The sequence below is a fragment of the Notothenia rossii genome (genome assembly GCF_949606895.1).
Source record: "Notothenia rossii genome assembly, chromosome: 8".
Taxonomy (NCBI): domain Eukaryota; kingdom Metazoa; phylum Chordata; class Actinopteri; order Perciformes; family Nototheniidae; genus Notothenia; species Notothenia rossii.
This window is the reverse complement of record NC_136906.1, coordinates 41,578,134-41,600,741: the sequence shown is the minus strand read 5'-3', so window position 1 is coordinate 41,600,741 and position 22,608 is coordinate 41,578,134. Positions and strand designations below refer to the sequence as shown.

At 39.4% G+C, this 22,608-nt stretch overlaps 2 protein-coding genes across 4 annotated transcripts in view; both read right to left on the bottom strand.

The window, feature by feature from the left end:
* Positions 1–22,608, bottom strand: part of LOC307017377 (junction plakoglobin-like) — a 708,820-nt gene that overhangs the window by 626,531 nt on the left and 59,681 nt on the right. The window lies entirely within an intron of this gene.
* On the bottom strand, positions 2,485–8,760 carry LOC307017382 (uncharacterized protein). Of its 2 annotated transcripts, none has more exons than XM_079646978.1 (7): positions 8,607–8,760; positions 6,892–7,086; positions 5,365–5,527; positions 4,215–4,571; positions 3,886–3,953; positions 3,344–3,387; positions 2,485–2,556 (listed from the first exon to the last, which is right to left on the bottom strand). In XM_079646978.1, exons 1-7 carry the CDS (start codon positions 8,682–8,684, stop codon positions 2,505–2,507), a joined length of 957 nt encoding a protein of 318 aa, XP_079503104.1. In that variant the 5' UTR covers positions 8,685–8,760; the 3' UTR covers positions 2,485–2,504. The 2 variants fall into 2 exon arrangements, with proteins under 2 accessions (XP_079503104.1, XP_079503103.1); XM_079646977.1 differs by having other exon boundaries at positions 2,486–2,556; positions 5,365–5,542.

The window sequence follows — 22,608 nt, the reverse complement described above, 5'->3', positions numbered from 1 at the left end:
CAGCACCATTTACATAACTATCCACATGAACCGGTACCAACAGCTTCCGATTGAGTAGCATCCAACCGAGCTTTAAAAACATTTAGTGGCACCAGATTGCTCAGTTTCCATTTAAATTGCAGACTATTCCAAGACAGTGGAGCTGCGCATCTAAAAGCTGTCTTCCCTAAGACAGTCCTAGCAGTTGGCACATTTAATAAAACCACAGCATTCGATCTCAGGCAGTAGCCACTTACAATTTTCCGTGAGATCAGGGAGCAGATATAAGATGGAAGTTTCCCTAACATGGCTTTGTATATAAAAATGTACCAGTGACTGAGCCTCCGTACAGTTAGTGAAAGCAAACCTGCCCTTGCATACAGGGTACAGTGATATGTTAATGCTTTACAGTTTGTCACAAATCTCAGTGCACTGTGATACGCAGCATCTAACTGGACCAGGCAATTGGCCGGTGCATTCATATACATCAAATCCCCATAGTCCAGCACAGGTCAAAAGGTCACAGTGACTAGCCTTTTCCTGGCCTCAAGCAGAGAAACAGGACTTGTTCGTGTAGAAGAAACCTAGCCTAACCCTCAGCTTTTTAAGCAGGTTATTTAAATGAAGTTTAGAAATGTGAGACAATCATCAAGCCAGATACCAAGGACTCTGAGAAGACGTGAGCTCCTGATCCCCTTTAATCTCCACTGACAGTCTCTTGTGAAGGCCTTATAACTGTATCACAATGGATATTACTGAGTTTGCATAGAACCAAACGTGTTCACGTGTGAATGTGAACATTAATAGAATATCACCTCCCATCTTTAGAGCAATCTGACTATTATAACATTAGCGTTAAGAAAGCTTAATTAAATATCTGCCACAACATAAGTAACCGGATCAAAGTAACATTAAGTACAGTCCGCGGCATCACATCATAATGTATCATATATTTCCTTATCTGAGTCAGCTGAGCCGTAACTGGCCGTGCAACACTTACAGTGTCACATACTGTATGCAGAAGTATTATTTTAAGCAACACATTAAGTTGACGAAACACTCGAGTCAAATGTAATTAAAGTCAGATCGTGTCTTAGACGGGGCAGTGATATCATAAACCTGTTAATGTACGCATTCAAACACTTTTTCTTTTACCAGCTGTGTTCACCTTGCAGGTGCAGCTATGTGGCTTTTATCCTGGATAAAGTGTTTAAGTCATGGATGTTTAAAGTCTTCATATTTGTCTAATATTAAAGTTCACTTTTCATTCAGGAACTATGACGCTGCGCTGTCAGTACGCTTCTCCATGTTTGTGATTGGTCGAATGCTCCAGATACCACCCCTTTCATGTGAACGCGCACCTAACTAGAGAGGACACGGCTGGCTTCAGCGATCCACTTGATAACCCGTGTCGTAGTACCGTTTAGCGAGAGCGCGTATGTTTTGGATTAGGCCAACCGGCTAACTCAAACATATCCAGGTTAGGTTGAACCAGTTTCGTGGTATACCCCCCAGGTCTTGTCCTGACTGAGCACAGGCCTTGGCTGCTGTGCTCTCAGTGTGTTGTCTCCCTGTTCCTGCCTATTGGCGTCAGCTGATAGAGGTGTTGGTTTTATCTTGTTATGCACAATGTTGATTCTTCTCTCAGAACTAGCTAAATATGGGTCTGGGGTAGAGATCTTCAGAATTGGTTTGGCATCTTTTGTGTCAATTCGTGGCACACAACATGTCTTGTGAATAAACCATCAGTTTGCCATCAAAGTTCCTGCTCTCCTCGTGTCTCTCTGACTCCTGTTTCCATTGCTTCAGAAGTTTCCATCGCATATGAAAGATTTTTACATGTTTGTAAATTATTTTGGTTTCAGTGTGTGTGTTTCGCATGGGTGAACAGTATATTTATATGTTATGGAATGAAATACAATGTCAGATTAGGGGAAAGTTAGGGAAGTGCATGTTAATGTGTCTGGAGGTGGCGTGTTCCAAACGTGTTTGGGTTTGTCTGCCGTGTGTGGGCTGCGTTCCATTTCAAATTGCCGCCTGTACAATGTATGCACCAGTCTGTGATATGCCGATGTGCAGGCCCGCCCCTCCATACACGCCGATCACACAGACTGCGTCTGCCTCTCGCCCTCATCTTGTGGAGGGAGCCTCATCTGATGCGCAAATGCGGCGCAATTGAGCGCGCCACAGTTTCTGCTGCGAGGCTCCACTAGCTGTAATCGGCTTGGTGTGTCCAGGGTTTACACACCACCCCCCCGTCGACGCTCGCGAGGGCCTCATCACATCACAGCCCTGCCGATGTGATATAATGTATAGGACCTTTTTCCTCATGGGTGTCATTCACAACAGACCAATCAGTTTTAGAGAATGAGTTTGTATGGATACACTTAAAACATATATTTGTATTTGTCTTGGCTTCAGCTCACTGATAACATAAGAACACAAATAGGCACAACACTAACATAGATGTTTTTTGTATATGTATTTTATTACTCCAAAGTAGAAAAAAAAAAAGTCAGCCATATTTAACTGTGAAAGTTTTCCTTTGGCTCCCAGGAATTTTTCCACTTCGCCCCACTGTAAAACAGAAACACAGCAAAAAGTATTACTTTTTTTCAACTGTTTGGAATATGTAGTTCTACAGTATGTTGACAATGCTATTTCAAATGAGAAGATACACTAAGTCACTAAAAAATATCATGACGAAAGTGCAGTATAATGTATATATTTATATATAACACGTACATCATATATAATACAAGGTACATTTTTTATTTCAAAGTCAATGTTTCATTTGACCAATTCTTTGAATTTGCTGTCTTATCAATGCCCAAACATACAGCACTAAACTTAGATAACTGCCTGCAAGACTGCACACAGAAATAATACGACTTACTACTACTAACTATACTTATAGTATAATTGTTAAGAACAAATGTAACAAGTCAGTAATTACAAAAGAGATCAAATACCATCCAGCCTCACATATCAATCATTTAACCTTTAGTGATATTGATCAAGGATAAACTCTATTGTATATTTTATTTTAATTTCTATTTCAATGTAGGCTACTTCCCTGCTTATGTGTTACAATCAGACAGCGTTTCTAGGGCGCGATGTCTGAATGACGAAGGGCAGAGAACTTGGATGTCTTACTTTATGGCGCAAACGTCTGATAGAGCCATTGATGACATGGCTCCCCACCCCCATGTGATCAACTAAATTCAATTTACTGCTGAGGAACGCAAAATGTTTAAGTTAGTGATCTCAGGGTTGATGAAGTTGGTTAGTAAGACTACTTTGTGGCCCTTGTTCTGCCAGACCCATCAGCTACACTGAAGGAAACTTCAGATTAGATACATACCATCCAGAGCAAGACTGCCACTGCACCAACACCTCGGTATGGCCCTGAGTAAAGAAACACAGATTTTAGGTAAACTTCATTTTTTTCAAATGTCATACATGTAAATACAAAAAGTCCAGTGAAATCAAATGATAATTTGAAATAATAGTAGGTACGATTAACTCAAACATATGAAGGACTGTAACATAGTCAATAGCATTTTCCCCATCAGTTTAATATTTTGGAATACTATTATTATTTTAAAAAATATTTTACTGCCAAGAATAGGAATTCACCTACAAAGGATTACAAGAAAAAATGTAATATACAAATAAATGGCTGGACATGATGCATTAATGCGACATGAAGCATTACACAAGTACCTCAACCTTAAATTAATAATAAATTATTGTTACTGTAATTTCAATTTACATTAGCAGTCATGCTTAAGACTGAAACACTCCTTTTAAACAAAGTATATGAAAATCCAATAAGATAAGACTTGGTTCCACGGAAACATTATTGTCATTGTTTATTTATTTAAAAATATTTTCTAAAGAAACCTCCCTGATTCGTTCCCTCAGTAGTTTTTTGTAGGGGAAAGTGTCTGACCCTTGATGAATGGGACATTCTGCAAGGAATTAAAAGATGGTAATAAGTTGAAGTTCAGCAATAACCTCCTAAACATTGCCTAAGATCACATTGTGCTCAATTAAACTGTTCAAAATGGCACTGAGACTTTTGATACTGCAAAGTCTTAAACAAAACAAAAGGTGGTGTATTCTAATTGTACCGATGATTGTTTTCTCTCTCTTTAACTAATTCAATGTGCAAAATCAAACACAGTTTCAGTCTATGTAAATAAGATAATTACTAATTAACCCGCACATACCATTAATTGCCACTTTATTCCTCGTTGGTCTTCTTTTCTGTGAGGAAGACACTGAGGAGAGAGCAGGAGTCAGGCCGGAGGAGAGAGCAGGAGTCAGCCCGGAGGAGAGAGCAGGAGTCAGGCCGGAGGAGAGAGCAGGAGTCAGGCCAGAGGAGAGGGCAGGAGTCAGGCCGGAGGAGAGGGCAGGAGTCAGGCCGGAGGAGAGGGCAGGAGTCAGGCCGGAGGACACAGGGGTGAGGAAGAGAGTAAACTCAGTGTCAGTCTCGGTGGTAAGAGGTACAGACAAGTCTGATCCTGGGTCTGCGGCCATTTCTGCCTGTGTGGTTGAAGGGCCCTCAGGTTCAATTGCCAAAGTCACTATTGAGAAGAAAAAAAAGTAGACGCGTGGTGAATAAATGACCAAGTATAATCCGCCATATATATTTATAATCTGAGTAATTACAGCTAAAAATGAAACAGCGGAACATCAGTGATTATGTGTTACAATGGCGTTTGTTAGCAACCAGGAAATGACACCAGTAAGGACAAACAGATGAGAATGCTGCGTGGGGTCTGGGTGCCGTGTTGGCGGGACGTTTGAGGCTCGAGGAGCAGACAGTGTGAGCTGGATTACTGGTGTTGTTTCCTGGTTGCTGCGTGGGGTCTGCGAGACAGCGAGGAACTCAGCCTGAGCGCACACACACACACACTCACAGCCAGGCTGTGAGTGTGAGTGCGTGTGTGCGTGAGGAGATCCACGGAGCCTCGGCTGAGAAAAGATAAGGCTGAGTGAGTGTGTGTGAGCCGGTACGTCTCTATGCCCGTTACGTCACTATACTCAGGAAGAAAAAAATTGAAAAAGAGCAGCATAGACAGGTATTTTCTGTGTTAGAGTTTTACTCGCTACAGGGTGTACTTTGAGGGTTGTGACTCTGCAGACCGTTTACATGCAGGAAAAGCTTCATAACACACAAGGGGACGGGTAATAACCAGAAAAGCATGACATGGGCCCTTTAACTGACAAAACAAGACATAACGACATATTTGTACTACTTGGTAAACAGTGATTCACATTTTTTTACATTTAAAACCAGATAACTGGGCAACTAATTTACAAAAAATGTTAACAGATAAATTGCTGAAATATAGCATAAAGATTTGTATACTTTACCATTAATAAGGCTTTCGTAAATCCTCTTTATGGTAACAAGTGCATTGTTACCATCTTCTGTCTCGATTTGCCATGGAAAGATGCAATCGGCCACAAAACCATTTGTGCCTCTCTTGGCAAGAAGGAGGATGGGACGCCGATCTAACATTTTCCATTTGTGGAGCTGGAACACAATGGACTCAAAAAAACAATAAATATTATGTACACAACAGCTCTAAACATCATCACACACCTAAAGCCATTATAACTCCATTTATTTTGCATAAGTGAAAAATGCACTGATGTGATACGTGTGCACATTGAGGAAGGCACCCCACAATTAACCAGGTGTGATTTTAGACCCCTTTTAGGGGAGCCCCTAAAAAAGAACTGTAAAAAAAAAAAGAAGTTTATCGAGCTCGGGTTCACTTTGAGTTTTTTTTACATGGGCATAGTTATTTTTATAAGGGTTATGGATGCCAGCGATTATTCTATTTTTCGAATATTTGTTACAGTCTCCGTAATCGAAAATTATTTTTAAAATTCGATTTTATTTATATATATTTTTATTATTATTTATGTTTTTCTTTTTTTTCCTGGCTTAGTTTAAATTCGGCGGCGAATAATCGATTAATATTCGCCAGGGCTGTCCGATTTTGATCATGGTCAGTTTCTGGCATCCCTAATATGGGTCCATTTAACTCTCACATTCAGATATCTGAATAAGCTACATTTAGCTTTGAAACATGTCAGCAAGCTATAACCTATATCATTTCAGGTTCAAAGTTCTGCATTAACAGCACTTCAGATGTAAAGCTGGTGTTACAGGGGAATTTTGAAATGACTGTTCGAACACGGCTTAAAGTCAGAGACTCTGGTAAGCTTAATGAAAGTGCTTTTAAGGGCCTCTTTATTAATACTAACTCTTTCCAGGTCTTGATTGTCTTTCAAGCACTATATTAATATGGGCTGGTTTTGATTCTGTGACATTCTTGATTTTACCATTTATTCAAAAATGTATATGATATTTCATTTATTTTAATTTTGGAAACCATAGTCACATAATTATGTGTTTTCCATACCATGAAGTTCCAAAATAAAATATAAAACACCAAAATGCAGGTTTTTTTGTAAGATATAATTAGAAAAACATGTACATTGAAGCTCTGATTCTAGGAATTACCACTGGCCTGAACTATGCTACTTCTGGTTAAGAAATAATGTTTTACTAAAACTGGGTGCTTGCAAGTACAAACACTATCTAACATCAGTTCGAAAAAATGTGTTATGCCTTTACAGATTTAAATACAACGGTGACAACAATTTTGCTTAACACATTACATGAAGTGCAGTAATCGTGCACTAGTCTGTACTTCTCACATAAACTTAATTAAGAAATTAGGATTATTTTTAAAAAGTAAATGAGGGCGACTGTTGGAAAGTATAAATCAATTAAGTAATTTAACAATTTGTATAAAAAGATTAAGATCAGGGATTATTTACACACTTTTTTATGATAACTGACATCTGCAAGAGAAAAAAGCTTACCAGTAAATGTGTCGAGTCATACACTTTGTGGACACTGTGGTTTTTCTTTTGCGTGGCCTTCCACTCCTGTGCAACCTTTTCTTTTTGCTTGGAGAGTTTCTCTTTGTAGGGTTGGATGGCACCACATTGTTTGCATTTTTTACTTGCTACTCCTATGCTTTGCCTGCATGTCTGGCACACTTTTTGAGTAGGCATCTGTAACAGAAACACAGATAATGTCAGGGAATACCAAAAATAAGAATACTATACTACAAATGTTTACAGGATTCATGTATTTTATTATATCGTGAAAAATCTTGTTAAAACAATGAACTCATGTTTTTTTATCTTTTAAATAGGATGAACAAAAATCACAAGAGTAAGGAAAACAATGTTATACAGAGTCAGTCACATGTTTAAAGTGACTGTTATGGACAACCCTAATCTATCAATATCTGGTTGATCCAAAAGTTGATGCTCCATCATCACAGAAAATAATACTAAAATCATCATTACCAGGGGTGTATTGCTAATTCTATAAGTTCTGCACGTGTGCACGCGCAGTTGTGGCTCGTTTGAAGCTTATGTAACTACTGTCAATTAACACTCCAGCCAGAATCAACAAAGAATGGTAATTTATTAAGTCTGCATTATTGAATACATTTGTGATTCTTACAGTAAATGCTGCACACAGCTGCGTGATAGTTAAGTGATCAGTGAAGGACCTTTATAAACTAACTCCCTCCTGCTGAGGTACAAAGGTTACTATATAAAAAGTGTGCACATTTATTTAGTATCCTATCCATGTGAATATGTTTTAAGTGGGGGTGGACCTCATGTCCTCTAGGGGGGTCCGGAGGCCCCCGGGAAGTTAAATGCATCAATCTTGTGCACTTTGAGGGCAAAATTAACTAAATCTATGGATACATCTGTCAACACCCATATGAAATTTAACTGTATACATTTCAATAATAAAAAAAATGATAAGAATAATACTTTTTTTAAATGTATCTTTGTGCATATTTAACTATTTACTGTTTTTTTTTTTATGCATTTGTTGTATGTCCAATAGTATGAATTGTAATGATTTCATCGATGTTTTAGATTCATTTGATTTTTTTTAGGGTGCTGTGTGACGTTGAATCTGCGACCTGCAACCTGTGACCTATGAACCTGTATTTGTATACTACCAAAGGAGCTATTGAATCTAAGAACTTGAATTTCCGTCTCCTATTGTGGAACATTACAATAATATAAAAGTGTGCCTTGGAAATATGTATTTCCATATATGGTGACCAAACTGTTTCAGACCCACTGAGATAACTTAGACTAAAGTAAACTGTGTAAACATTACATTAGGTACATTAGCCTCTTAGCCTATCCGTTATCATAGCTAGCTAGCACCAGATGCTAACAACCATCCCCATTTTAGGTGCCGGAGCGGTGTTCCGGCAGTATTACACCCCTGGTCACTCTTCACTTCATCGATAAATAGTATTTAATATAGTTATAAAGAATGTGACGTGTGATAACATTTGGATCAACCGCATGAACCGATGGATCACATAACTTCCATGCTCACATTAACGTTAGCTGATTCTACTTTTGGCTAATTTAGCTTTGCTATCATTATTCCTAGGTAAACATAGTAATCTTAGTCACTGTACTAGACGACAAAATAAAACAACATAATACATATCCCAAAATGAATATACTTTTGATATGTGACTACTCACGTTTATTAGCTTGTCTGGGAAATAAATGGATGTTGTCACTGATGCAGTGACGAGTCCAAAACCCCGGTGAGTTAGCATTTTACCACTTCCGGTTGCCTCGCCTCAGAACCAATGAGATTTCTCCATAGGATTTGGGAAAATAGCTCGAAATAAGGTCTGTGGTCGACACAAATTTAAGAGACGGATCACGTTTTGTTCTACGACAGACAGCCGTGATTTTTGAAGAGTGTACGTGTCTGAAAAACGATGGTTGTTAACAGAAGTTGTCGAGGACGTTGTACGTCATTACGCCGCCTCCCGTTGATTTAAAACGAGCCCGTGGGTCGTAAAGGTATACAGGCTGACGCACCCGTTGATTGAAAACGCTGCTCTGGGTCGTATTAATGGGTCGGAAAACAAGGAAAACAATCGACCTATTTGGTCGTATTAGTTGGAGGACTTGTTGAAATTAACTGTCGGTTACTCTGAGTGACCATAGACTGTATGTGACAAGCTTACAGTTAGTGACGTAACAACACCATAAAAGCTGTTGGGTTGAAAGCAATACGGGAGGTAAAAATAACTAGAATAATTGTGATTCATTTATTGTGGCTTTTATGTTTTTAGGTATAAAATGTTATGTAATTCAGGCTTATAGTTCACCCTTCTCTAAAAGCCTTCAACAATGACAATATTCATAGTAATTTAATAAATCCTTCCAACACACATTGTAAAAAATAGCCTCCTGTAAGTTAAGAAATCATTCCAATATGTACATCTTCTGATGTAACAACAATAACATTATAAATAGTAATAGCCGAACATGGTATTGCACATCTAGATTTGAGTGTTACTGACCTGAGATGTTTTTCTTACATGAATTAAGGTGACTGAGGCTTTTTAACATACAGGGATGCAAACTCATCAGGTATGAAAAAGGCGACAAGGATCCGAGCCCCCGGCTCCCCCACCCCACAGAATATCGGCTTTAAAATGAGGAATAACAGAGGATATTAGCAGAACAACTAAAGCAGCAGTTTTAATAATAACAGAACATCTAATAGAAATATATAAAATCATTTATTTTAAATTGTGTAGCAGTCAGTTTATAATTTTGGCAGCACTGTTGAGCATTTTGAAAATGTATTTTCATGCCTCTGTGCAAGGCTTAGTTTTTCTATCTTTATAGCCACATGGTGTAAAGTAACTAAGTTCATAAACTCAACAAGTACTATACTTGGGCACAATTTTGAGATACTTGTACTTTACTTAAGTATTTCAATGTTTTGCTACTTTGTTCTTCTACCCCACTACAGTTCAGAGGTACATGGTGTACTTCTACTCCACTACATGTATTTAATACCTTTAGTTACTTTACAGATGTGGATGAATGATGTGAAATATAATCAAGTGTTAAATCAGACTTTAGTTCCACCTGGAGTAAATCCACAAGCTACCCTGCAGTATACAGTCATTCAAACTAGCTGCACCTTTACCAGCTTTGAGAACACTTTCATGATCAATCATTATAAAACATATCATATATGTTATTCTGAAATGGACCAATCTGCACAATGACTACTTTTACTGTCGCTACTTTCACTATATTTTGATGAGAATACTTTTCTACTTTTACATTTGGAATGCAGGACTTTTACTGTAACAGAGTATTCCTACACTCTGGTACTTCTACTTTTACTCAAGTACAAGATCTGAGTACTTTTACTTTTACTCTAGTACAATATCTGAGTACTTCTACTTTTACTCAAGTACAAGATCTGTGTGCTTCTACTTTTACTCAAGTACAAGACCTGAGTGCTTCTACTTTTACTCAAGTACAAGATCTATGTGCTTCTACTTTTACTCAAGTACAAGATCTGAGTACTTCTACTTTTACTCAAGTACAATATATATTTAAGCAATAGCTCACGACAGGCCGTGGTATATGCTCATTATATCACAGCTAAGGTGCGTGGTTCGGCCCGACGCGAATCGGAGGGTCGACAACCCTGTTCTGTTTTCTGTGAATATCTGCCTCACCCTCTCAGACTTTGAGTTGCGAGCGCTACTAAAGAGACGTGTTACCATGGAAACCAAACAATGGTGTAGCTGTATTAAAGTCCGAGTGGAAACAGTCGTGTGTAAATCTGATTTTGTGAGAAATCGGGAGAAATGCGGGAGAAATATGACCCCGGGAGGAAACCGGGAAAGGGCAATGAAATCGGGAGTTTCCCGCGAAAATCGGGAGGGTTGACAAGTATTCTTGGGATGTGAGGAGTGAGGGACACGGCTTAGAACGGGCGTGTCGCCTAGCAGGACAGGAGAGTGTGTGCACCAGTCTGCCTTGATCTATGAATTCATGTCCGTGACACTCACTGCTGCCCACAGCTGTTTTATAGAAGGAAAACCTCCTTCACTTCATGAAAGTGTTTTAACCACACACACCTCTACACACACATGACGGGTGTTATTTTCCCCATAAGGAACAAGTCGCTGCAAATTATCCCGCTTATTACATGGCCACATTCTCAACCAAGTAACGACATGACTCCCAATATTAATTTAAATGCTTTTATGGATTTAGAAAATGTTTTTATTGATTTAAAAATAGTTATATTGATTTAAAAAATAGTTGTATGTATTGATTTAAATTGGCATGCATCCGCTAAGAAAAATAGTCCGTTGTTACCGTTTTATTAAACAGTCTGAATGAAACGGCAGCTCTCAGCTGTGTATTTACACAACTAATGGCCCATCAACCACAGCTCTCTCCCCCCCTCCCCCCATGATCTTTCTTCTCCAGCAGCTAAATTAACTGTGGGTTACTCTGAGTGACAAGCTTACAGTTAAACACAACACTGTCATTGGAAGTGACCCTCAGTTAGTTGACTTTTATGTTCAACTGCTAAATTCGTTACTGATAAAAAAGGGCTTCTACTGTACCTAATTACCTTAACACTAGAACCGCCAGAGGTTTTTGTATAGGCCTACCTAAACCTGTCAAATCCCGCTATTAGAATGCAATTTTTAACAACATAGGGTGCTACATAACACACTTTCAGGAAAAGTCACGGACTGGGAGACTTTAATATTTTATTGAAAAAAAGTTACATTGCACACACACAACACACATCACACAAATTGACCCGATTGGCGGTTCTAGTGTTAAATAAACTCACTAATTAATGAAACCAGTTCAATACGCATTATTCTTATTCTTATCATTCTTTATGAGCGCTGAAGTAGTCTTAAAATCAGATCTGTTTTTTAAATGAAATCTGACGGCAGGCAGTTAGCTCTGATCACCTATGATAAATGCGCCACACCTAATCTGGCCATTCAGCCACAGAGGTCCCTCTATACCAGTGGTCACCAACCTTTTTAAGCTCAAGATCACCGACCTCGGCCTAGGTGAAAGGCGAGATCTACCTATTGCAGAATTGAGTGAAAAAGACGGCCCAGACAATGCTTCCAATTTGAGGCCTTTTTATATAGGCTAATTGCATCTGAATTACTGTTACAATGAAGGCTCCATAATCAGCTCACGGCATATAGGCAGGGGTAAAGTGCTATTTGGGGGCGGACCTCACCTCCTCTAGGGGGGTCCTCACCTCCTCTAGGGGGGTCCGGGGGGATGCTCCCCCGGGAAGATTTTTTTTTTAAATATTGAAGTTGAAAGCATCAATCTGGTGCACTTTGAGAGCAACATGAAGAGATCTATGGATACCTCTCTCAGCACCCATATGAAACAGAACTGTAAACAGATTTTCTTTTTCTTTATGGATATTTACAAATCACTCCCCTTTTAAACTGTATTCTTGTTTTACTGACATACTGTATAGTAGGCTATTTCATACCTGTTTTTCATTTATTCTCTTATTGTTTGTATAACTATAATGATCATATGAAGGTATGCCGCGGAAATAATCTTTTGAATAATTTGTGACAACCGTTCTAAACTCTCAGAGTCCTTTAGCTCACCTGAGCCCCTCAGTCTGACAGGAGAGGACTCTCCTCCAGCTTGTTGTGGAAACAGCTCCTTATGTCCGTTAGTTAGTTAGTGCAGCTAGCTAACCAGATGCTAACATCACGGTCCCCGCTAGCACCGGTCCCTCTCTCCCTATCTCACACACACATAGCTGTGTCCCAATTCAGCGGCCGCATCCTCCTGAGGATGCATTCGGAGACCGCATACGTCACTTCCGCCAAATGAAGGCTGTCCCAATTTTAAAAAAAGACAAGACTCCTCCGAATGCGGCCCGCAAATGCAGCCTTCTTTCCCCAGATTTAGAGGATACATCTGATGTACACTCCGCGGTGTACCATATCCCAGGATGCAACGGGTGACGGTGACGAATGAGTTTTAAAAAATATATATGTCTTGTAACGTCCCACCAACGGCTACAACGGTTTCAACTGGATTCGTTTTTAAATGTACTCACCCAAATAGTAAACGACATGAAAGAAAAGTAAACCTATTTAATTTATGTATTTAAATATACGGGCAATTGGAGATGTCTTCTTTATATTACATACATAAAATAATATGAAAAAAAAAATATTTCTAAACCCTGTTTGGTTTTCATATTGTTGGGATTCATTATAAAGCTAATTTATTTATTTAACTTCTTTTGTTATACAAATCTTAATGCAACAATTTTGTTTTGATAGGGAGCAAGGAGCAGACTAAGCAATTTATCCAGATGCGCGGGGAGAATGAAGCCCTCTTCACGGGGGCCTTTTGCGACCTCGGGAAAATAATTTAAACATATTATATAACACCAAAATAAGTACAGCTAGATCTGACTACATATTTAACAGTTCCGAAAACAGTTTTGAAAACAGTCTTGAAAACAGTTTGAAAACAGTTTGAAAATATTTTGCCTAGTGTCAGAAATTATTACCGGCACTTGTGACTGCAGCTGGTTGCTAGGTGACGGGTGCGGCAAAATGTAGGGGTAACTGCCGGTGACGTACAAGGACATGCTCCGTAGACCGTCTCATTTCGCAGTCCGCGGAGGACCACTGCGGGTCCTCCTGAGGACCCAGCCTCTGAATTGGGACACAACTACAGAGCCGAGCTTGAATGACACAAGCACACGTGTATTTCCATGCAACTCTCTGATTGGTGTGGTGTCTTGCCTCTGTTGCGTTCAGTGAACAGGGGAAATTACACTCCTGCCGTTGTCTCTTGTGTCATGATGAGGTTCACGTAAAGCACAGTTAATGTATTATATTATTGAGGTGTCTCAAATATACGTCAATCAAGTGGCACCTGCTAACGGGGTGGTGGATGATAGGTTTACATCTAAAAACGTATTTTTCAAACATTATTATTTTAATTTTTCTTTCTTTTGTTACTTTTTTTTTTAACGGTCCGCGATCTACCCGCACCACACTGGTCGACTGGTTGGCGACCACTGCTCTATACAAATCAAACTGTAGACGGTGTGAAAGCACCTATTGTTTTAAATAATGGTCGTAATGTGACCTCTAAGCCTTCTGAATTACCGTGGGATAGCACATTCTAAACTAAAATGTTCAATCAATAAAGTAACATCTTATCTAATCTTATCTTAATAATATCTTCATATTAATAATAATAATACATCATACAGTATGTGTCCGAAAGGGAGCAGGAGGAAGCAAACACAAAAATATACAAAAAATATACTGCACATTAAAGCAAACGATTGTAAAGGTAAAAGTATGAGCATAACAAATAAAGAAGTGTAATGTAAACATTTACATTATAATTAAGATTATTTAATATATAAAGACTATATATTATTGAATTACAAGATTAGATATACTTTAGTTGATCTAAAATATTGATGTGTTCAAATGCTCTTCAAAACACAACTGAAAGTCCATGAAACTTGTCTTTCTGTATTTGTGAATGAAGCGCCATCTCCTGGTTAAAACCTGAAATTGAAAATCTGGCAACGCCCTCTTGGAAAATAGTGGGAGGGCTTAACATTCCTCTACACTGGTGTTAGGCAGGTCGTAGGTAGGAAGCTGTAAGCTGGAGTCTGAAATTCAGTGCTACATCTGTACATGAATGAGTGGACGAACGTCTCAACTCGAGGCGGAGTGAATGAACAATGTTTGAACTAAAATGGCTGCTTGGCACTACCGGGTCAGAGCACGGCATAACCGGGCAGCGAAAGCAGTGACGCTGCCCTCTAGTGGCCGGCGATAAACTCTTCACAGATGTATTGCTCATGGATTATCAGAAATGGGACACAGACACATTGGATTAACCTATGGATAAACTTCAGCAGCGTTTTTATCGTTGTAATGCAATTGAAGACCACTTTTGACCAGACTACAACAAAGGTGAGCCATGTTAGCGTTTCTAGCTAACTAGCTCCATATGTTTTGATGTCTGTTCTTGTTATTATCTCCGAGAGTTTGTATAATTGAGTGATAATGAAGGGTACCCCTCGATTCTGTTTCCCCTCACGATGTGAAACGATGGGTTGTGATGTGCAGCAAAGAAAAATAATAAGATTTTGTTCGTGAATTTCGGTGCAGTCAACTGTTAGCATTTTTCGCTCGTTGCTAATTCAGAGGCTCAGCAATTACCGTAGTGGGGTTTTTTTTGAAAAAAAAATGAAAATGACAGTTATATGAGTTTCTTTCCGTTACATGGATACAACACATTCATTGTTTATTAAATGAACATGCCCTCAGATGCTGCAGGAGGCCCCCGGTACCGGGGTCTCTCGGGCTTAACAGGTTAAGCATTTTTATGATCAGAATACCGGGAATTTACCTCACAAGACAAACTATTAAATGGTTGTTTCCATGGAATCCTGTGTACCATCATGTGTGCAATGTTTTTTCTGCTTCTGATAAACCATAAGGACTAGTTCAACATGGGGTAGATGCTTTGCGTGACATATTGATATCTGTGTGTAGTAAAGAGATTGAGCTGGTTCCATCACATTCTGTAGTTCCTCCAATATTGATCATATGCTGATTTATCTGTTTGTGGGGTAAACATACAAACATATGAAGCATTTAGCAGTGTGCTTCAGAGATGAGGATTTTTAAACTGCGGAAAGGCTAGCTTAAAACCTGCAGATGTACACAAAACGTCCTCTATGATAACTAGAAGTTAGTAAGTAACTAGACTAGGTGTCTTCATGACCATAGGTTGCCAAGATGACACAAGCAATAACTGCATCTGGTAATGAATATTTAAGTTTTAAAGTCTGTTATAACACACAGTGCAAGAAATTAAAATCAATGTTTATATGGCGTAATTTAGACAATACAACTAAAGACATGTTTGTTTCTGTGTTTTTGGTCTTGACGGCTGTTAGCAGAACTTTGGGGTTTTTCAAAGTCAGATACAATTGGGACACACACACACACACACACACACACACACACACACACACACACACACACACACACACACACACACACACACACACACACACACACACACACACACACACACACACACACACACACACACACACACACACACACACACACACACACACAAGCTTTACAAATAAGTATGTACATACACAGAAGATTGTTTTTTTCATACCTTCCATAAATATGAGAACAAAATCCATGCTGTATGCAATCAAATAGAAACCTGTTTCATAACCTCTGATGTTTCAGAGAGGACTGCTGCAAACCCCAGGGCTGCAGCATCACCAGTGCAGAAAATGCTCTGTGTGTGTGTGTGTGTGTGTGTGTGTGTGTGTGTATATGTGTGTGTGTGTGTGTGTGTGTGTGTGTGTGTGTGTGTGTGTGTGTGTTTGTACCATCTTCCCATTCCCTGCGTCAGTTAGACCCTCCAGAAAAACGCGATTCTGCGATAACAGAATTGACCGCATAATCAGCAAAATGGCGCAGATTTTTAAAAGGCCGCATATTTATCAAAAGGCTGCATAATCCCCGCATTTTTCCACACAAAGTTGAGAATAAAAAAAGTTAACTCGTCTTGACGTGAAGTAGTGATGATGATGACGCGACGTCATCAACTCGCGCATCACAGAAGGTAAACAACACCGTAGAGTGAACGTGTGGAACTCACACGAGAGAGAAAACACCAAGATGAAAACATCTGATCCATCTAATTTACCGACAAACATGTCTGCTAAAGACCCGGCAAAGCAGTACCCTTTCGAGGGCTACAAGAAACGAAGTGAGTAGCCTACAAGATTGAAGCTGGTCAGATAACGAACGAGTAAATGAAAACAGAATGAGGCGGAGAAGTATGTGTGTGTGTGTGTGTGTGTGTGTGTGTGTGTGTGTGTGTGTGTGTGTTTGAGAGAGAGAGAGAGTGTGATTAAAATAGTCCAATTGCTTTTACAATAAATACACATTGAATGTGTTTAATTGAATAGGAAAGGGGTTTAACGTTAGTGGCAGGTTGTGTGAGAGAGAGAATAAATAAGACAGCCCAATATTTAAAAAAATATCTATACTTTTTCACAACTTTCCGCATATTTCGCAACTTCCCGCAATTTCACCGCATAAAATCACATAAAAACCCTGCATGTTTAATCGCATAATCAAGGATTTTAGCCTGCATAATCCTGGATTTTTGCCCGCGTTTTTCTGGAGGGTCTAGGCAGTTACTACAAACAGGAGATAAATAAATAAGGAAGTGTTCTTAGACAGCTTGTCTGGATGAATACGAGTTATGTTACACAACCTAATAGAAATATTTTTTGGTCCAAATAACATTCAGTTTAATTCCCTCATGCTGTAGCTAATGGACAAATGTGTTACAGAACCCTATGTGAGGACGCATAAGTCAAGTCCTTTTTTAGGCTAAGTGTCCAATAAGTCACCAGAAATTCAATTTTAGTTCTGAATAGAGCACAGTGCCTGAAAAAGAGCAGGCAACACGTGTTAAAGGTCATTTGATTTATGAGTAAGGTTGCGTTCATATTGTCAGTTTAGCTTAGGAAGGCTCCTAACGGAGTGAAATGACCCGAAAGTACCTCAGCTGTTGGAATTCTCTAGATCAGCGGTTTTCAAAGTGTGAGGCGCACCTCACCTGGGAGGCGCCAGAGAGCTTCAGGGCAGGCGCAGCGTGAGAAAAAAATAACAGTGAGAAACAGTGAAATCTAGCTAGTTAACTTTAGCTAACTTTATGCGAGCTGCAACATGGATTGATTTTTAGTGAAGTTACCTAAAGTGAAAGAGGAGACAGCGTCTGGCAGAAAACGTCAGCTTTGCTTTGAAATAAAAGTTGTGGTTCATCCAACATTTATGACAGAAAATCCCTAATGTCCGAGTGTGAGTGAATGCAGTACAAGACGCAAGCCTTGTAACCCCTCCCCCGGCCCTGGCGCGAGCGAGGAAATGTGATTGGCGGCAATTTCATTTGAACGGGAAGGCGCATTCGGACCCCAAGTAGACGGAAGGAATGAGGTATTTGCGGTCTACAATGACAGAGAAGAGACTGTCAAGTTTGGCTGTTCTCAGCATTGAATCAAAACGTACTAAAGCTTTGGATCTTAATCAGTTTGTGAGGCGTTTTGCTGAACAAAATGGTAATCGCAGCATTCAGCTGTTATAGGCAAGCCAACTTGATGCTCTGCTCACGGATGACTCGATTAGCATAATAAACTGTTAAGATGATGACCTTACGTGAGTAAATATATTTTTTTTTTGTGGGGTCTGCCACAAAGAAAACATTTTAAGTCCTGAGAAAGTCAAATAAAACAGTGTGTAAAACTTCACTGCCCAGCCAAAAAAAAGTAACCACTTTGATTTAACTAGGCCAGTAGGTAAAGACTTTCCACTGGATAATAATACCCCTGCCTTATAGCAACAACAACAGCAATAATAGTTGGGAGGGGGGGCGCGGCTGTTCTTATGTTCTCTGAGGGGAGGCTCACCTTCCCACACTTTGAAAACCCCTGCTCTAGATGATAGGAAAGGAGCTTTGAAACTTCATTTATATCCTCCTTTATCTTAGGAAACACTGGACCTTCTTTTATGAAAGGAAAGGAGAAAATGCTGTCCCACAATGCCTTGCTGCCGCAACATTTACCATGACACAACATTTGGCCGTTCATGGAGACAACCGTTTGTGACAATATGTAAATTGTGCTGCTTATAAAGCATTTTTACAACTTATACCGTACAATTCCAAAGTGCTTTGTTTTGAACGTCCACAACTGTAATAATCAAAACGAGAAATATGAATAACAACAACAAAGGGAAATGCACAGGTGTATGCAAGAATGTTTCACATGCGTGTATGAAAGACACATCTGTATATAAGAGTGTGTTTTATACATGAATGTGAATGGTGAGTCTGAATAAAGCCCCTAGGGGCCCCTCACAATGTGTAATCCCATTTCCTAGTTGATAGTCAGGTGTAAAAGAAAAGCAGACATGGCAGCTGGCCAATTTTGTTTTTTAACATGATTCTGTCCATGTTCCCCCAATCACTGCACTTTAATGTGTTTGTAGTTGAAATATAAAAGTTATGTTGTGGCTCAATATGAGTGCAAGAAGACAACATGTGTAAACCTCTGACGAGATGTCTGTGGATTCATTTAAAGAAGAGACTTTGAGTGTGGTTTGGAAGAAGTGAAACGACTGCAGGAGCCATATACAAGGTTTCTGTTTATTATTATGGGGTATGTTTCACTTATTATTAGTGGAGGGCTTGCACTGGAGCTTAGGGTGGAGTTAGTGGAAGTTTAACCTGACTGCATGCACCTGCTCTCTGGTTTGTGTGGACAGAGAGAGAGGGTGGGTCAGGAAGAGACTTTTTCTGTTATCGCAGTTTTACCGCACATTCCATTACAATTTCCACCGCATTATCCATCAAAATCTGACTTCCCGTCTGGTAATGGAAAGTATTTACTGCCTGTGTAAAATTGGTAAAAAAAGAACTCAAGGAGTAGAGCAGATTTTTTGGAGCGAATCAAAGTGTTTTCCCCAGCCCCTCGCGGCTTCTTTTGGGGCCTACAGCTGCAATAACAACAATTGGTTTTATCAAAGCGGCAAACTCTGGGAAAGAGCCGGGAGGCCAATAAGGAAGTGCCTCAAACTGCAGTTCATCTAGTGGCCAGTAGGAGCAGTATGCAGAAGGGATCAATTTCCATAGACCCCCATGTTAAAATGCCCAACTTTACAGCAGAAATAAACATGTTTACATCGTGGTTAGATCCCCCCCTTCATGACTTCGGATTGGGGGGTGAATTTGTTCTCAACTCATCTGTTTAATTAATATTCAGTCTTAAAGTTATGCATAAATTAGGGCGTGGTCACATTGAGTGACAACTCTGTCCAGTGACTCCTGCTGTTAGCTTCTTGTCTTTCTGCTAGCAGCTCTGTGATGCTACAGGGACTGTGCCTGCTCAGTTCATCCGGGGAACATAACTTGAACTTGACTCTGTCGTGCTTGTTTGTTCTTCATGCTTATATTGGACTATTGTGACTCGCTCTGCGGTTAAAATAGACGGTGCATGAATGCGTTTTTAGCGGTACGTTAAATTTCGATGATGTATGTGTTTATGATTTTAATCAGCTACGTAATGAATGTTAAGGCTTGGGTTAGCGTGTAAGCGAGTGGTAGCTAGCTACATCTGTGCTAACGATGATAATCATAGCCTCCAAGTTCAAACGAAATAGAGAAGTGTTAAGCATTAAAGTGGGATAATACTTCAGAACAAACGGCTTCCGATGCTCCATTCGCCAATTTTGAGGCCGATAACCGGAATCAGTATCGGCCGATACCAATCGCCGATCTGATCGAGTGGGCAGGGCCTATGGGGATCTTCCACTTAAAGTGATGTTTAAAACTCAGTTAATGGGGCTCAGTTAATGGGGCTCATTCACTGGCGCTTCCACAAACAACAACCAACATAATTATTACATTCAAATGAAGTACATTATTCAAGTTTACATTAACTGTGGTCTGTGGATAATAACACTGGAGAAATTAGCGGAAGCGCTCTCTTTTCCTCTCTCTCCCTCTCCCCCTCTCTCTCTCTCTCCTGACAGCCTGTCAGTATCTCATGCAGCTCACTGATCCAGTAATGAGTGACCCGACAGTGAAGAATAAATATATTCATAACTAGTTTAGCTTGTTCCAGAGGTAGATAAAATAGCTAAGTGTGTTAGGTCTAACTCTTAGTGTGTGTTTCGCCTCGCTCACCGATCCGTCACAGCGGGTGGAGCTGCAGGATTTCTGCTTCACACACGTTGCATACTGCTGTTTTACTGTCTTTTTCGGACACCTTAAAAAACTGCCAGACTGGTGAAGCCATTTTGGCGAGATTGTTTTGACGCACACAGAGAAAAGTGTCATGTATTTTACGTCATGCGATCGGCTCTCGCGATCGGCATTTTTAGAGAGTACTGATCGATCGGCAGAGTGAGTATCAGCCGATCGATCGGAGCATCCCTACTTTCTAATTTAATGTATTGAAGGCAAAGATATTTAACACATAGTGAGAACTGCTAATATTTATCTCTCAATATTGTCTGTAAAAATGAGGTAAGAGTTATTATTTCAGTGAGACAACAGAGCAAGCTTCTACAGTTGCACTACGTTTTGATAGCAGTTAAATATTATATATTTCAATGTTGATGAACTTCATACTGTTCATTCATAATCTGATTGTCTTTGTAGCTCACTGTTGAAATAAAAACATTACAATTACAAAATAATTATATCTACAGCCCCTAAACACACAAACACACCTCTTTCATATATAAAACACTTGTTCTGCAATAATATGTTTTATGTTTCCTTTAATTTTTGTTAGGAAAGGACATGCCTGAAAGACACGACTCAACATTTTCTCCTTCTCTGAGGGTCAAGAAGAACATCCAAGAGGAACATTAAAAGCTGATGTTATGAGATTTTAAGACCAGTACAGGACATTCACTAAGAAACTACTTTTATTGTGAAAACTGTTAAGATCTCCATATCAGGTTGAAAAATTAAAACGACAGTTAGTTATAATCAAATATAATCAATTATATTCTTGTATAACCCACAATGAAAATGCTTCATATTTTAGGTTTTTCTATATTTACAGTGTAAACAAAACACAAGTGGTTTGTTAAATTGAGTGTAAGGCCTATAATGGTTTTTCACTGATAAGGGAGAAAGCAGTTTCTTCCCTCTCTCCCTACAGCAGTACACAGGGAGGGGGGCTCCTGACTTAAGGAGAAAAACTAAGAGGCCCCAAAAAGGTGGTTATGTCATAGCCGAGAATCATATTTTGCAAGTCCTGCAGAGTAGGGGTCATGTCCTTTTTACACAAACATGGGAAGGTGTGTCTTATGGCATAGCCAATAGAATATGTCTGATCATGTCCAATTCTGTACATCAGAGGCCATGCCCAGTTTCCACAAATTTGGGTATGGAGGAGGTGTCTTAGGTTTTTATATCCTGTTGTTGAGCACAGGGCCGGCCCTTGGCATAGGCCAGGGATCACCAACTACATTTGTCCAAGGGCCAAAATGTATCCAATAGACACTATCGTGGGATTTTTATATTGTCCAACATTTTGAAGTTGTTGACCGGGGGGGTGCTTAGGTACTGCGGACCGCATAAAGCTTAGCAGACTCTTCACGCTAACGAAGGATCGCTTCTAGGCAGGGTTACTTTGTAAATGTAATCAGTTACTGAATACTGAATACATGCTCTGAAATTAATCAGAATACAGTTACAGTTACGTGTTTTAAAAAAAGTATTCAGGATACTTTTAGAATAATTTATTTTTCCATAACAGATGGGTATGTTTTGGTGAACAGGAGACACTTATATATCACAAGAACTCAAACACAACATCTTGGTGTCATTCTGGACAGCTCCCTCTCATCTGCACCCTACATACAAAACATCACCCGGACTGCATTCTTTGTACTGTCTTAAAACCTTTCCTTTTCCTTGGAATATGTTATGAATTGTAAGGTGTCCTTGGGTGCTTTGAAAGGCGCCCCTAAATAGAATGAATTATCATTATTATTATTATTATTATTATTATTATTATTATTATTATTATTATTA

Excerpts from the sequence above, each read along its gene's own strand:
- LOC307017382 (XM_079646977.1), bottom strand. The coding sequence starts at position 8,684 with ATGCTAACTCACCGGGGTTTTGGACTCGTCACTGCATCAGTGACAACA. Across the intron at positions 7,087-8,606 it reads TCCCAGACAAGCTAATAAAC|ATGCCTACTCAAAAAGTGTG; the intron begins GTGAGTAGTCAC and ends TTTCTGTTACAG. Across the intron at positions 4,572-5,364 it reads TTACGAAAGCCTTATTAATG|TGACTTTGGCAATTGAACCT; the intron begins GTAAAGTATACA and ends TCTTCTCAATAG.